General features: G+C 41.7%; 2 protein-coding genes across 2 annotated transcripts; both read right to left on the bottom strand.

Annotated features, from left to right (window-relative positions):
* Window positions 1-66: 66 nt before the first annotated feature.
* On the bottom strand, window positions 67-4,887 carry dync2i2 (dynein 2 intermediate chain 2). The gene is made up of 9 exons (XM_026298132.2): window positions 4,514-4,887; window positions 4,163-4,420; window positions 2,287-2,396; window positions 2,005-2,162; window positions 1,714-1,823; window positions 1,402-1,575; window positions 888-1,120; window positions 648-805; window positions 67-335 (listed from the first exon to the last, which is right to left on the bottom strand). Exons 1-9 carry the CDS (start codon window positions 4,589-4,591, stop codon window positions 94-96), a joined length of 1,521 nt encoding a protein of 506 aa, XP_026153917.1. The 5' UTR covers window positions 4,592-4,887; the 3' UTR covers window positions 67-93.
* A 3,597-nt stretch (window positions 4,888-8,484) lies between these two features.
* LOC113124903 (protein SET-like) lies at window positions 8,485-13,859 on the bottom strand. Its single transcript, XM_026298073.1, has 8 exons — window positions 13,630-13,859; window positions 12,093-12,150; window positions 11,868-12,010; window positions 11,676-11,779; window positions 11,477-11,590; window positions 11,010-11,180; window positions 9,748-9,876; window positions 8,485-9,475 (listed from the first exon to the last, which is right to left on the bottom strand). The coding sequence occupies exons 1-8, from the start codon at window positions 13,697-13,699 to the stop codon at window positions 9,455-9,457; spliced, it is 810 nt and encodes a 269-aa protein (XP_026153858.1). The 5' UTR covers window positions 13,700-13,859; the 3' UTR covers window positions 8,485-9,454.
* Between the last annotated feature and the right edge of the window lie 2,066 nt (window positions 13,860-15,925).

Raw genomic sequence — 15,925 nt, 5'->3', positions numbered from 1 at the left:
GGAAACCTCCACTCTCGTTTTATTTCCCTTCCACACATGTTCATTTATATGATGATATGGAGACATAAGCAGTCCTGTGCAGCAGTAATGATCTCATTCTGCCACCTGATTGGCTATCTGCTCCAGCTGACTGCTCTCTCTGGGGTTCTGCTCAGTCAAATCGTTGCTTAGCTGCCAAACACCAACAGTCCCATCTGTATTTCCCACTGCCAAGAGATGAGGATTTTGACAGTTAAAGGCCAAACAAGTTGCAGCTTGGCCTGAGTATCTCTGCTTGATGGTGGCTGCCGGCCTCAGTAGTGACCTACGGCCCAGGTCAATTATCTGCACGTCACCTGGGAGAGACACACAATACATAATGAAACGGTTGGTAATGTTGCTTAATTTACATGGCACAGCATGTTAAGCTGGTATTTCTGCTTCTCAACTGGTTTTCGCTAATTAACAAGAATAGGTCAGTAACCAATAGTCCAGAGCAATGACACAGGTCTCTGCTCTGAAATTTCAACTTCTGATATTTGACCTTGGAGATAGTGTGTAATAAATTCATGCATGGCTCCACAGGTCTGTCTGGTGACACATGCAAACCTTAAAAAACTATATAGATTAACGTTTACACCATCCATATACTCAATTGTATGTTGCACCTTGTCCTGTGGCTGCAGCAAAAACCAGTGGTCTGGTGGGAGACCACTGCACCTGAAACACATAGGAGTCTGAAACCCTGAGAGAGAGCAGTGGGTTGGTCTGCAGCAGAGAATAGAGATGAACCAGGCCATCGGTCCCTGCACTTACAAACAGGTTCCTGCAGATAAAATGACACACAAGTCAGGACACCTGTAAAATCACTGCAGAATATGTGTAAAGTCTGTGTGTGGTGCTGTCACCTGTGGAAAGGAGAACAGTGTATGGAGTGGACAGGGCCACTGCAAGGCCTGAATGAGAAGACTGCTGGGGCTCTTGGGGTCATGCTCTGGCCTTCTGAGGGTGTAGTGGCTGGAATCTTGGAGGAGAAGGAGCACCTAAGCAGCAGGCCACCCTCAGAGCCTACCAGGAAGGTATCACCATCCCAGGGAGACAGAGCCAGGGAGGTCACACCCACAGCGCTGCTGCCGCGGGCCTGTGGGAGACATAAGATGCAAAACTATAACTTTCCTAAATCCTTACTGAATGCTACTGATCATCACTGATTAGCTTTCAATCTGAATGATAAGAAAAATATTAAATCTGGACTCTGTTAGACTGTGATAGTAGGCTACACTGGGTCCTGCATCTTTCCAAGTATTTTCCAGCTAAACACAGTGATGCTCTCTGTTTGGTCTCATCTCTGAGTTATTCTACACTGATATTGTAGAATAGTGTCATTGTTTCAGTTTCACCTTTTGTCACTGTGACGCTCACCTTGTAGCTGACGCTGCTGCTGCTGTGGGGAACCTGCTGTTGTACTAAAGCGTAGGCAACATTCAGGATAAACCTGCCCTGGTCTGAGTCCACCGTCCACAGCAGCACCCTTCCCCCCGAGCTGGCACTCAGCACCCCAAATTCTCCTTTCTTCTGCAGGGCTACCCAGGTGACCTGCATGCACCAACGCACACACACACACAGGTCAGACTGGCGTCCAGTGGCTCAAACATGCCATAAGTTATCAGAGTCCAATCCATGGTAGACCCAGCTCAGTTAGAACATACATTCAAGCACATTGTATATACTGGCCTGATAAACAGGCTCTGTGTGGCTGTCAGCTGACATTCCAGTTAGGGCCAGCACAGGGTCCTGAGTCTGACTGGTGTCCCAGACCACCACCTCTCCACTGTAGAGACCCCCTGCAACCACAGCAGCCAACACACATACAGAGTGGTTTGACAGCCACTAAGATAACAGGAATAAAGCATGAATGAAAATAACAGGAGGCTTTCCCAGTCCTAAGATTAAAATGAATCATTAAAAAATATAACTGCATTCACTCCACAACTGGTGATGTGAGAGCACAGAGTGACAGTATACCTGCAATGAGTGCGGGCTGGCTGGGGTGGCAGCACAGAGCAGTGACCGCAGTGGGCACATCAATGGCCAGATCAGCTTGTGTAGTGCTCAGGCCTCGACGGTCCAGGTTCCATGTACATACGTAGGACCTCTCAGTGCTCCAGTGTCCATCGTCTATCCTGCCCAAGAAAAATACATAGACATCTGATGATTACAGGTCCAACATCCAGCACATTCTCAGTGGACTTTCAGCTCTGTTAACAAAAAATCTAAACATACACATTAGGGAAAACAGGAACATACCGACCATATGCACAGGCAATGACTGAACCTGTATAACTCCAGGACACACTGGTTACATGAAGACCTTGCTCTTGAGCGATGGGATGTTGAAGGCAGTGGAGACATGAAACCTGCAAACATGGAAGACAGTGCTCTCAATACAAAATGCAACACACACTGGCTGTTGATCAACCCCAGTTTATTACATGAATTAAATGCACACTGAGCCAACTGTCTGCTCCAAGTGTGAGACAATCATTTAACAAGTGTCTTTGTCCTTTGTAACTAGATGCTCCTAATAGACAGAGGAGTCAGGACATGACAGTGCGGTGGCCGATGGTTGCCGACACACAGGCACGTGCACAGGTAGGGCTCAACCTGTGCAGAGCACATGCCTTTTGTCCTTATAATCCAAAGTGCCCTTTTTTGAAGGTGGTGTTTTTTTGTTTTTTTTTTGTTCTTCAATAGATCAATGCCTGTCTGTCTTAAAAATATATTTAGTCAATGAAAGGTATTAAAAAGAGTTTGCAAGGGTAAATAAATATCTTGTTTTTGAATAAGTACAGCGTTGTCTTTCCACAAGAAACACTAGTATGTCTATAAAGGCTCATATTTTATGCATTTGAGGTCTGAGAGAGAGGGCTAGCATTTGCCATCTAAGGTAGTCACAGCCAATAGTCTACACTTAAATATCCTGTGCATACAGTAGCATTTCATCTTTTATAAAATGAGATTTTGGCCAAATGTATTTTAGAACAGGAAAAACTGAGCGCCCATATTGCTACAACAAACTTTGTAACCCGTTGATGAAAAATGACAAATTGCACATTTGCACACATTGGCTGGTCAAAAACCCAGCTGTAACTGCATTTGAGTTTGATACAGTAATCCTCATCAGTAATCCTCATCAGCTAGTCTTTTGGTTTATGATGGCGATCTGCTGATGCACTTCATTTATTAACACTTATTCATATTATATGGTCAAACCATGGTTATGTCTACAATGTTAATATGCAAGTATTTGTTAGCTAGCTCATTTTTTAATCTAATATTCTATACTGTCCGCTGGTCTTCACATGTATACCCATAGTAAAACACGGTTTTACTACAGTAATGTTGTAGTAACAAAAAAAACATTACAGAATCAGGCCACTGTGAAAATTTTATCATGTAGAATGTAATGTGTGTACCCACCTATTATATATAGATAGATAGATAGATAGATAGATAGATAGATAGATAGATAGATACTTCATTCATCTTGACATTTATTCGTATATATATATAGAGAAAGAGAGAGAGAGGAGAGGGAGGTAAATACAAAGCTTTTGAGACTATTATTTTGTGTTATTTATTGGTCATTAAGATGTGACCAATTAAAAAGGGAGGGTGCAGGGGGATGCCCTTTTTCACTTTCAGCACATGCCCCACAAAGGGTCTGTGCACGGCCCTGCCGACGCCAGCAAAATGGGACAATAGCCTGCCTGCATCACACGGGGGCGCGCACGGCTAAAGCGCAAATGACCAAACTAATGATTTCTAAAGCAAAGAGCTGTTTAAAAACAACAAATGCTTTTAATGATAACTGATCCTGGTTTACTTCCAGCTGCTGAATGTTCCGTGTCATGTGTTTTATTTGCTCTGTTCAAGCAGCGTTTCCTGACATTTGCTCGCTTTCTGGAGGCTGTTTTTAGGAAGAGCCTTATAGACTCGTTGCTGTGCTGGGACGAGGCTTCACGGAGGATCACGGGATGTTTGGTGTCTTTTAAGTGCGAGGGACGGGTTGCCGCCATGACATAAGACTGGATACATTAGATTTAGAAGTGTAGGTGCATTTGTCAGCAGCTTGAACTGCGCATCTGTGTTGCCCTTGACCACAGGGGGCGGTGCTGCTTACCAGCTGACTACGATCGTCCCAGTTCACCTGGAACCCATCGAAGGCGTGACTCCTGCCATTTCTGACCAGCTCTCTGATCACCGCGTCCTCGACCCGCTGCACAAAGTCCTTCAAGCCAGGCGGCTCTTGCTCAGCCTGGGTTTGATGGAAGAGCTCCGCTGTGTCGTCCGGAGGCTCTGTCTGGGTGCAGTTGGTGGCCGTGCAGGCGGTCTGGACCTGTGCCTCAGCACTGTGCACGTCTCCGGTCTGACAGCCTCTCTGAAAACCAGTCATGCTTCTTCAGTTCACAGCAACAACATTTGTTCTGTCAGATTTCAGTGAGTGGAGCTTGGTGCTGCTGCTCACACTTACCGAGTCCCGCTCCAGCTGCTGAGACCTCCTCCACTGGGACCGGATGCTCACTGAGCCTAGGGCTTCGTCAGAAAACATGCTCACAGAAGCGGACTGGTCTGATCCCTCACAGCGTTCCTACCCATGTTACCTTGGTTACGAACAGGAAGTCTACAATCACTTCCGTTTCTTCTGCGCAGCAGCGGCATTACGTCATAGCAAAGAAAGCCAACGAAAACACGAGGCGACGACATGCTGGATGACGTCAGCATTGAACTGTCCACACCTGCAGCTCATTGGACAGAGCGCTGTCCCGTGTCAGAACTGGCTCAGACCAACATCCATCTGAATATTATTATTTCTGTATACTGGACACACACACACACACACACAAATCTAATGAACACATTCAACATAAGAAGAAGCCTAACACATTCTATGGGGGTCTATGGAGGCTCCTCCTCTTATGCAGGAAGCAACTCTATTAACATAAATCTAATAAATGAAGAGCTTTAGACTGGGAAACAGATTTGGAACTGATTTAGTCTCCAGCTAATTTTTATAAACATTTCTGGAACTCAGAGGAAATCTTATAGGTTTTTATGAAGTCCATGGATAACTAGATTCTTCCTGTTACTATGTGACAAGGAATTCCCAAACCAGGAAAGGAATAATCTTTGCCTGTTTCCCTTCTGAATAGTGACTCTAAACTATTTGCTCACACTTTAAATACCCACTTTAAACACACGCTCCATCAAATAACTAGTCAAATCCAGTCTGGGCTTATAAAGGCTCACTCAACTCCTAACACAGAATTGAATTGACAACAGTGACTTGATAAAGGATGATGGTGTCATTTTATTTCTTGGTTTTTACACAACATTCAGTTCTCTAAAACCCTAATTTCAATGTAAAACTCTGGAACTGTGTGGTTGTGGTGAAAAACTGACCCAAAACCAATCCAAAAATACAAACAGTCCAGTTTGCATAAAGCAAGGCTGCTCCATCTCACCACCACACTTTAGTCTTACTGCTGAGCAACAATCCTTCAAAAGTCAGAGCTGAAGAAACTCCCTGTGTTCATTGTTTAAATGAGAACTAGTCAGATTTTTCTGAAACATCTAGAGCTGATTCTCCATAATTGTGCTCTTACCAAGGTGTATCACATACCTGGAAAATCATCTGTCAAATGCCTTGACATTGCGATTACTCTGTTTTTGCTCCTTTTATGTTCACAGTCTACACATCGGACTTTAGGTATAACTCAGTCTTCCTACATTCAGAAGTATTGTGATAATACGGCTGTTGAGGCATGTGTGCATGGTGGACACTGTTCTTTTCTCTCTCCTCTATCCACTCACCCCAACAGGTCGAGGCAGATGGCCGCCCAAACTGAGCCTGGTTCTGCTTTGTTTTTGTAAAGTGCCTTGAGATGATTTGTATTGTGATTTGGCGCTATACAAATAAAATGGAATTGAATTGAATTGAATTGAATTGAATTGAATTGAATTGTTGGGGGAGTGGCATTACAGACTGGTGAAAAAAGGCCAGTTCTGTGCTAGGCAGGGGGCTGGACCCTGTCAGAACTGTGGTGGAGCAGCAGATGTGAAGGAAGCTGATATACTGACTAAACAGAGTAGCAGCTGCGAATGAGAGGCTCATCTCACTGCGCTGCAGAACTGAGAGGTTGAGGAGATCCTTTGTCCCCACAGCCATTAGACTTTTTAATAGTAATTGTTGATATGTTATTTATGCTATTTATGTTATATGTTATTGACTGAGTGTCTGTATCTGTTTATTGTATTTTATAGTGAAATTTCTATGTTAAAGTTAATATAAGAGCTGCTTGACAATCTGAATTATGGGGGATGAATAAAGTATCTATCTATCTATTAGATCCAAAAGCTGAACTAATGAAAGGCTGCTAATGAAGGTTTATAGATAATGAGGGGTGAAACTTGTCACCTTTCAGCGACATTAGCCGTTTTCATCTTGAAATAGGTGATTTACGTGAATCGTGTAGATATGCTCCGAGAATCTCGCTCAACCAGAAATCGTTTTTGATTTGCCATCTTTGAACCCCTTAATTTCCAGGCTGTTATGGCACAGTGCTTGAATTTCATCACAAGTCATTACATATTAAAACACAGCTATTACAGAATAAAATGTCAGGGATATAATCAGTACATGTGTCAAAGAAAGTGTTAAAATGTAAGGTTCTGTTAAGAAGCTATAAAAAAATGAATTTAACAAATTAATTGAGATGTAGGCCTACCCATTCTGACTGCTGCTCTTTTTATTCCGTCCCTTAACGTGTTATATCTGCCACCTACTGGTGTGAGAGTGATATGACGTTTTATTGAAGATGACAGGTATGCAGCATACACTGGAAACAAGTTTGTTTCCTAAAAGAAAAGGTGGCGATTGACACCCCCCTTCAAAATGAACCAAAATATAATTTAAGACTTATCCCTGTAGTTTGTGCTCTCTCCCTCTCTCTCTGTTCTCTCTGTACCTTCTGCAGGTGTCCCTGGTCCTGGAGCTGTATATTGCTGATGTGCAGTTACTGGCCCCACCAACCTGCAGTGTCTATTTGTTGTTTATTGTTGCTGTTCTTTTCTCTCTCCTCTATCCACTCACCCCAACCGGTCGAGGCAGATGGCCGCCCAAACTGAGCCCGGTTCTGCTGGAGGTTTGTTCTTCCGTTAAAGGGAGTTTTTCCTCTCCACTGTCACCAAGTGCTTGATCATAAGGGAATTGTTGGGTTTTTTTGTAAAGTCCTTTGAGATGATTGTATTGTGATTTGGTGATATACAAATAAACTGAAAATGGAATTTTATCACAGGAATTTGGGGAAATATGAAACAAACTTTTAACTGTAATGTGTTAAATTGCATTTTTCTTATACACTACACAAGCGTGATGCATCATTGTGCAGTGTCCAGGAAGACAACAGGAAGTAACATTCACAGTTTCACAATGAAACTCCATCCAACCTGCTGCCCACAGGGACACATGGGGTTAGGCCACTTTGCTCAAAGACACTGTCATGGTGTGAATGAGCAACGGGTATCCCATCCAGATCTCAATCAAGCTGGTCCTGGAATCGGCCACCACCACATTGATGTTTTCTGTTGCCTTGATACATGTTTCATTGCGGAACATAAGAATAATTTATAGCACTGTTCTCTTTGCGGAGCCTAAGGAAAGAAACATTGTTTTAGTAGCTCCTGGAGAGCCTAATATAGTACACATCCTGAAATGGGACAGCAAAATGTAAATGTAGTTAATTTGTGCTGAACCAGTGCCTAAGTGCAGCCTATCCTAGCTTTAAATACCACAGGACCACATTGGTTTTACAAAGAACAGTACGTTGACAGAAAAGCCACAGACACTTTGTGTTGAGGAAATTGAATGAGTTTAATTGTGGTAAACAAACTCCTGAAAAGGTGATTAAAGAATATGGTGTAAAGTATTTTTAATATGACCATGTGATATGGACACGTCAATGTTGGAACAGGCGTAAACTGCAGAGAACAGTAAATACTGCTAGCAAAATAATTGAAGCTGCAGATACAACCCAACTGTGCGAAATCTCAATTCAATTTAATGAGCAAATCTTACCAGTTTATAAGTGATCCCTTCCATCCTTTGTAAAGGATGAAGCTTCGCCTCAGAGAGGCTGACAGACCCGTAAGTGCAGGTCTTTCCTAACACAAACAGCATACCAATTTGCATTGTGATGTTTAATTGTGTGGTAAGGCTACAAACAACTTTCCACAAAGTTCCTGACCAAACCTACACAATCATGTATCAAATACATTGACCCCAACTGGCCCAACCACAGACTGCATGCAACAAAACCTTTGCTAACCATTCAATTGCTCAAGGGCATCTCAACAGTATACTCAGTTAACTTATGCACTGGCCTATTCACAAGTATGCTGCATTTGTATCCAAACTACAGCGGAAAACCCACGTGACCAAACTCCTCCAAACATCATGTATACATTTATTTATTGTTACAAAGCAACTGGTACACTTAATTTAATGTGAACAAGTTTCCAGTGGAACAGGAGAAATGCTGCAGACTCCTCAGATCACTTGACAGAAATTTTGTCCTCCCTCCTGTCTCAATATGCAAAGCCAAGCTCAGAATTTCAGCTTTAGGTTTTTATAAAAAAAAAACAAAAACATGTATTTCAAACTTTGTTGTAGGAGCCTGAAAAACAAAATAATTTTAAATCTATTCATGTGTCAAAGCCCTGCTGCCCCACCAGACCTCCCCATTAAACTGTGTACAATTAACAACTTACTAAGATACATCTATATTCCAAAAACATTTACAACGGCTGAAAGGAAAAGCTGGTGCTTTCAATCAATTCCATTAGTACAATAAGTCACAAAGGAAAATGCAACTTCTAATTAGCCTTAGTAACCCTCACCACTGGATATATTATAATATACATTTATATATAAAAGTGGCTAAGGATGCTATGATTACGTTATCACTGCACCATGGCTTATTTTATTGAACTCACATCTTTAAACGAAACTTTCATTCTTACATAGAAACTGCTATTTTTACGTATTTTAATTCTACGTAGGATGACGTGCAGAATGCTACAAATTTTTTTATTCTTTTACATGTCTTTGGGAGATGTACAGAAACAATGACAGGTGAGACTTCCAGAGAGCCATCAACACTCCCACCCCACATGTAGACCTGCTGTGTATAGAGCTGGTCTTTAGCCATAGCATTAAAGAGAGGCTTGGCTGCAGAGGAAGAAACAGACAGGCTGACAACACACAGGGAAAGTTTTTTTGTTTTCTTTCTTTCTTTCTTTTTTTTCTTTTTTTTTTTTTTTTACAAAACCCCCCAAAACAAACAAAATATTTTGTTCCTATGGGCTGTAGGATGATCACAGAGGGAGAACTGGGAAAAACTGTTGGCTGAAATGTTTAATCGTCCTCACCATCGTCCTGAAAGAAAAACAAAATATACAGTGGTTGTTCAACCAAGAACATCATTGTACAAATCATGTTTCTATGGGGAAAATCTCAATTCCCTAAAAGCTTTATGTCTTTCCTTATGTGCAAATATATTTTTAGAGAGTTATTCTCTCCAATCTTTCATCTGAAGTGTCCAATCAACGACTGATTTCCTATGAAGAGGCCTGTCAGTCCATGAGAGTTAGGTTATCACTGATTAAAATCACTGTTTCTGCACTCCATAGTGTGTTGTTGACCCTTACCTCTCCATCGTCTCCATCACCATCCTCATCTTCACCTTCCTCTTCCTCCCCCTCATCAATATCTTCCAGACCCTCCTCTTCATCCTCATCATCATCACCATCACCTTCTTCATCCTCCATGTCTGGGACCTTTGGGGTATTTACACATTAACCAGCAGATTCAGAATGAGTTCTTCATTGAGTCATCAGTGAACTACCACCCTGCACACCCTAAGTCTCACCTTACCTTATTTAGTCTTACAGTCTGGCATAGCTATGCTCACCACAATGGAGCACAACCAATGCAAAACACCAATATTTGAGTTATATTTTTGAAAACATGTCAGCTGAATGGGCAAATGACCTTGTCAACATTTAAGTTTGACTCTTAAAAGAACCGACCATGGCAAAGTTTAGACATCCCTCGACAAATACCACATTTTGTTGACTTTTACAAAGAAGAAAATCCAACCCCTGCAGCAAACATAAATATAAATTATAAACATTAAAATCAGCCTTTCAAATATTAATGCACTGGTACTTTTACTTTTGTGATCTTAGAAAAAAATAACAGTAATTGCAGCATATGCAAAAGTTTGTGCACCCATCTACTTATGAAACATAACTTCATTAGTGCTTTAGGTCTCAGCTGGCCAGTAATTCAAATGAAAACTTTTCATTAGGAATTGTCTGACTTCAATCCTGTTGTAACAGCAACTATGAACTCATCTAAAGATCTTACTGAAGATCTCAAAGTCTACAAAGCAACATCCATGATAAACAAGACTCATTTTGGAAATGCCAGATGAAGTTCAAATTGAGCCTGCTGACCACAGTCAGGAGAAAGAAGGAGCAAAATGGAGCAGTATTTAATGAAAAGAACAGCTTGTAAAATGTTCCAGGGTAACGTTCAGCAAGTGGCACAGAAACATTGAGAAAAGGAAGAATAGATTCTGCTAAATAGCAACAAATTTTGCAATGTGCTATCATTTGCCACAATAAGGGTGTATCTGCATTAAGTTACTTCAGACTGCAAACACTATTTCTATTTTTAAATATGTGATTGCCACAACAAAAGACAATAATTCCTGCCACATTCATTTTCTAGTGGTGAAAAATTCTGTCTAAGCACCAAACTCTGCACTGATTACAGATCTGTAATTTCTACTGCAGCTCCTGGGTTGAATTTGATATTTGGCATGCCTCTAAAGCCACACAACAAAGCACCTTGCAGGTCGTCTTAGTGTATGAACACTGCATACTACTAGAGGAAACAATCCTACCAGGTAGTACTGCAGCGGGTTAGGCCAGATGTCATCCTTGATCACTTCTCCCAGCTCGTCAGCTCCTGCATCAGAGTGGTCAGTAAACCATGTGAAGAAGCTCTCTGGCTCCTCATGTTGCCTCTTCTTCCCTGCTTTGTTTGGTGTCTGACCAGTACGCTTTGTCAGGTCCTAGGAGGAAAACAGGGTCACGACAGAATGATATAAAATGTTCATTAATAAGAAAATAATTGTAATTACTTTCATACATGCACATATCTGAAAGAAAAGCATAAACAGATTGCTGCACTGGGAGGACAAGAGAGGCTGAAGTACAAACAGTGCAATACAACATGTAGCACTAAAGTAAATTCAATTTCTGAATTCCAGTTTTCCTACTACCAAGGTTAGTGTGATTATTTTTTAGTAGTAAAACAATGTTTTAATAAAGTCACAGACAAGCTAAAGAAAAAAAAAAGCAAACTAACCTTTCCAGCTTTCCATTTGATTTCAGTTGATTTGGAAACAGGGTCTCCACTCTCATTTACATTAAACTCTTTGGAAAGGGCTTTGTTCTCAAAGTAGGGATTTTCATCAAAATACTACGGAAAAGAGAACATCTGTGTCACAGCTGTAGCCAAATATGGTATAGTATTAAGGATGTCCACAGTAAACCTGACAACTCACAAAATCTATTCTATATCCAGACTTGATATCCTCGAACTCAGTGACCTCCACTCTCGACAAGTAATGAAGTGCTTCCTCGTCCTCCTCTCCCAGAAGAGCTGAAACTGCAAATCAGACAACAGATGCACAGTTAGCTGCTGATCACACATACATGCACACAAATAAAACAATGACAACACAGTAACACTTTACCTTGTGGATGGTTGACAAATGTTGTGACCCAAAAATTGGGGATTTTGGCTATGAGTTCTGATCGCTTCTGAAAAAATGGCTGGCGTAATTTGTTGTACTTCTGCTCTACTTTTAAAATTTCTTCACTAGCCTGTTCGTTCAGTCTGAGGGAGAAAGCAAAGGAACATGTCAATCAGAAAACTTTCTCCATACACCCACCTTTCAATGCGCATAAGCAAAACTCACCTGTCAATTTCATTCTGTACTTCATCAATGTGTTCAATTGCTTCCTGTTGCTCTTTTTCTGAAAAAGGAAGACACCCTTTTAAATGCAGGGGTTTTGAATGAACACTTCAAAGCAGCAACAACAGTTTTCAACTGTTGACATGGTTTATCATTCAATCTGGTTAAAGTCTTAAGACTCAACTCCAACACAGTTACAGATATTCAGATCTACGTATGCGTTGCCCATTGCTTCTCAGACGTATATTACTAATGTAACAAAAGCGAATACAGTGTTCATTAAATCTGAATGCTTTTGCACCCTTCAGCCAGGATATTCCATCAAATACTTTTTCTGCATACCCATGAGTTTTAGAAGTCATCTGTGATTATCACACTGCTTGGATGAGTCATTGTGATGTAACATTTACACATGCCTATATGTGATTTTTTTAACATAGTGACTTTTTTTTTTAATATATTGTGATTAACTTAGGATCCATAACTAAACCTATATCTCTTCTACTGAAATTAATTGTAAACCATGATTTTACCTTAATAAAAGTCATTGCTGCAGCACATTCGGCCACAGCTGATATAACCTCAAATCCCCTTTTTTCACGCTTAAGTAATTAATTCAAATGTTTTCAAAGTGAAATCGAACATCATATTAATTTATTTCAAGTACGAGACATCTTTATCAATCTGATTTGGACTTAGTTCTAATATTTTAAATGTTGGCGTTGATTTCACCATCGCAAAAGTCGAATTCTGCAGCCAGGGAAACTCTAGAGTGCGTCGGGGGTTTGCTTGGTGCTGGTGTTAGTGTGTGTGGTGGATCCGTGGCAGACAGACCCCTGCCTCCTGTAGTCTGGAGCTTCCTGTTGCAGCTAAAGGCGGCCTGGTTTGAATGAGGGGCTGCAAAATACTGTCTGCCTTACGCTGATCACAACTGCTGCAGGTTTAGGAAAAGCCTCACTACGCTCGTCAGGCACACATTAGCATCTATGAGGTCGCTTCACGGCGATACTAGAGCTGCCTGCAGGAGCACGAAGCGCTTGTTTACATTGCGCTCAGCTACAAACTGGCACACAAAGCCATGTGTGCACGCAGCCAACCGTGCTCGGCCTGGCTACTGTGGAGCGGGAGACCCAGAACGCTGCACTTGCTAATGCTAACGCGACCATACACGCAGCTACAGGAGGAAACGCACAGCTCCATGCGATTTCTCCCACACCTTCCACCACCAACGCTTTCCCACGGTGTGCCAACAGTGAGTGCATACACAGCTAACTGCACGCACTGGCCTCCACACGGGAACTAGCCAGTGTGAGCTAACAGCTAGCTAACCCCTCACGCTGGCTAAAGAGTTAGCCCATGCTAGTATGCTATATTAGTGCCACACCGCAGTGTGTATATGCAGGAGGATGCAGGTTAAACTGTGCATCCACAGCCGTTTCGCTTCAGCTCGACACTACCCAACAGACAGTGCGAACAACAAAATGACGAAAAACAAATGAAAATGGCGTTGAACAGGATAACCGCCATTCCTTAACGTTACCAGAGGTCTCGTCCGCTCCGTCGTGATTTGAATTCTCCTTCCTACTGACTTTCGCCGATGAGGCCGACATGGTTTAAGCTGACCGTGGCTCTTTTGACCAGGTGTATGTCCCGAGCGGTTTCTAACTCTTCTCTGAAGGATAAAAGTTACTTCCACCTTACACCGAGCGCGTCTCTTGATGCCCACGATAAAGAGATGAACGCAGCTTCGCACGCTTGTTTCTCTCTGGGGCGCCTGGTCGATCAACATATTTATGGTGCTCTACTGCCCCAAGGTGGTTGGAGTATGGCACTGCAAGTTGTTTGCACGGAACGAAAACAAACCAGCTTAAAGTGCCGTGTTTATCAGACACATGGAGGCTGCTACAGACACTAGATTAACTATGGCAACAAAAGCTTTATTTCTACCAAAGAAACGCCAGTAGTCAGTAGTGTGGGTACAGCAGGATGACACATTGACACGTTTGCAAAACCTGAAGTAAAAATGTTGCTGCTAAAGGAGCCAATACATCCAATTTGGGATCACCACCCAACTTTGCAGGCCCAAGTAAAGCTAATACATAACAACTAAGTTAAATTACATGCCAAGTAGGGCATTAAAAGTAAACCTGGTACAATCGATGCTGTAGTGGTGAGAGTTAGGGCTTTTAGTGCAATGTAAACAAGGAGGCTTGTAAGGTTGAGCTATGGAAGTCAGAATGTAGTCCTCTCAAGACCTTCAGTCAATGAACATTTAACGTTACACCTTGTTGCTTCCTCCTGTCTGTGCTGAGTAAATGTTGGGCTTTGTGAGTTAATATGGCAGGAGTAACTGTAACACTAACATAACATCAGGAGCTTGGAGACTTCCAGGCAGTAGTAGCTCTACCTCAGGTCCTAAAGAAATATAGAAAGAATCCACACACTGAAAACTCTATGAAATCATTTTGTGATCTATTTCTATTTGTTCTTTTTAAAAGGGAAATACTGACAGATGTTTACAGGGCAGAGATCACCTTTCTTTAATTGCAAAGGGAGAGATTAACTTTTGTTTGTCTTTATTATTTTGTGCTGAATTATTTGCTTACTGTGTTGTTTCTGTTTTAAAAAGCAGCAATAAAGAGCACTTTAAAACCACTTTAAGTGTTAATGTGATTAGTAATGTTGTCAAATTAATTAACGCATAATAATTGTATACTCGTGAAAATGTGATTATTCCTCAGAGTATAACTGTACCATAATCGTTGCATCCCTCTTCAAGTATACTGGTGATCAACGCACTAGGGCATTAAAAATAATTGCTTATTCACGTCGGCAGCAATGACACCCGATTACGTCAATGACAGAGGTCATTAAAATTAATGTTGAGTCGGTGTGTAACTTTGCTAAATTAATGTCGGACTCCGTAGTTTTCTCTGGATCCCTCCCCAATCTGACCAGCGATGACATGTTTAGCCGCATGTCGTCGTTCCGTCGCTGGCTGTCTAGGTGGTGTCCAGCAAACGATGTGGGCTTCATAGACAATTGGGCCACTTTCTGGGGAAAACCCGGTCTGGTAGCGAGAGACGGCATCCATCCCACTTTGAATGGTGCAGCTCTCATCTCTAGAAATTTGGCCGAGTTTATTAGCCAACCTAAAGCCTGACAATCCAGACTGGGGACCGGGATGCAGAGACTCAGTCTAAAACGCCTCTCTGCAGTTTCCTTAGAGCCGCCGCCCCCCTCAAACCACATAGAGACTGTGTCTGCCCCTCGAACATATAAATCAAATAAATCAGAAGTTAACAGAAGAGGAGTTATTTATAAAAACTTAATAAAAATTAAGACCACTCCTCTTATTGAACAGAAAAACAGAACTGTCAAATGTGGACTATTAAATATTAGGTCTCTTTCATCTAAATCTCTGTTAGTAAATGATTTGATAACTGATCACCAAATTGACCTACTTTATCTTACTGAAACCTGGTTACAGCAGGATGAATATGTCAGTCTGAATGAATCAACCCCCCTCAGTCATAAAAATGATCATGTTCCTTGAAGCACAGGTCGAGGTGGAGGAGTAGCTGCAATCTTCCACTCAAACTTATTATTAAACTTTCATCCTCAGAACAGTTATAACTCATTTGAGAGCCTCACTCTTAGTCTCTCACATACAAACTGGAAAACACAAAAACCAGTTCTACTTGTCATTGTGTACCATCCACCTGTCCCTTACTCAGAGTTTTTAACTGAATTCCCTGACTTCCTGTCTGATTTAGTGCTTAGTTCAGATAAAGTCATTATAGTGGGAGATTTTAACATTCATGTAGATGTTGAAA

The sequence above is a fragment of the Mastacembelus armatus genome, chromosome 12 (assembly GCF_900324485.2).
Source record: "Mastacembelus armatus chromosome 12, fMasArm1.2, whole genome shotgun sequence".
NCBI lineage: Eukaryota > Metazoa > Chordata > Actinopteri > Synbranchiformes > Mastacembelidae > Mastacembelus > Mastacembelus armatus.
The sequence above is the reverse complement of the archived record's forward strand: the minus strand, read 5'-3'. Positions and strand labels throughout refer to the sequence as shown.

Coding starts and splice junctions, on each gene's coding strand:
- dync2i2 (XM_026298132.2), bottom strand. CDS start 4,591: ATGTTTTCTGACGAAGCCCTAGGCTCAGTGAGCATCCGGTCCCAGTGG. Junction 4,421..4,513: donor AGCAGCTGGAGCGGGACTCG/GTAAGTGTGAGC, acceptor ACTGGTTTTCAG/AGAGGCTGTCAGACCGGAGA. Junction 1,576..1,713: donor ACACAGAGCCTGTTTATCAG/GCCAGTATATAC, acceptor TGGTGCATGCAG/GTCACCTGGGTAGCCCTGCA.
- LOC113124903 (XM_026298073.1), bottom strand. CDS start 13,699: ATGTCGGCCTCATCGGCGAAAGTCAGTAGGAAGGAGAATTCAAATCAC. Junction 11,181..11,476: donor TCAAATGGAAAGCTGGAAAG/GTTAGTTTGCTT, acceptor TTTTCCTCCTAG/GACCTGACAAAGCGTACTGG. Junction 9,877..11,009: donor ACCCGCTGCAGTACTACCTG/GTAGGATTGTTT, acceptor AATACCCCAAAG/GTCCCAGACATGGAGGATGA.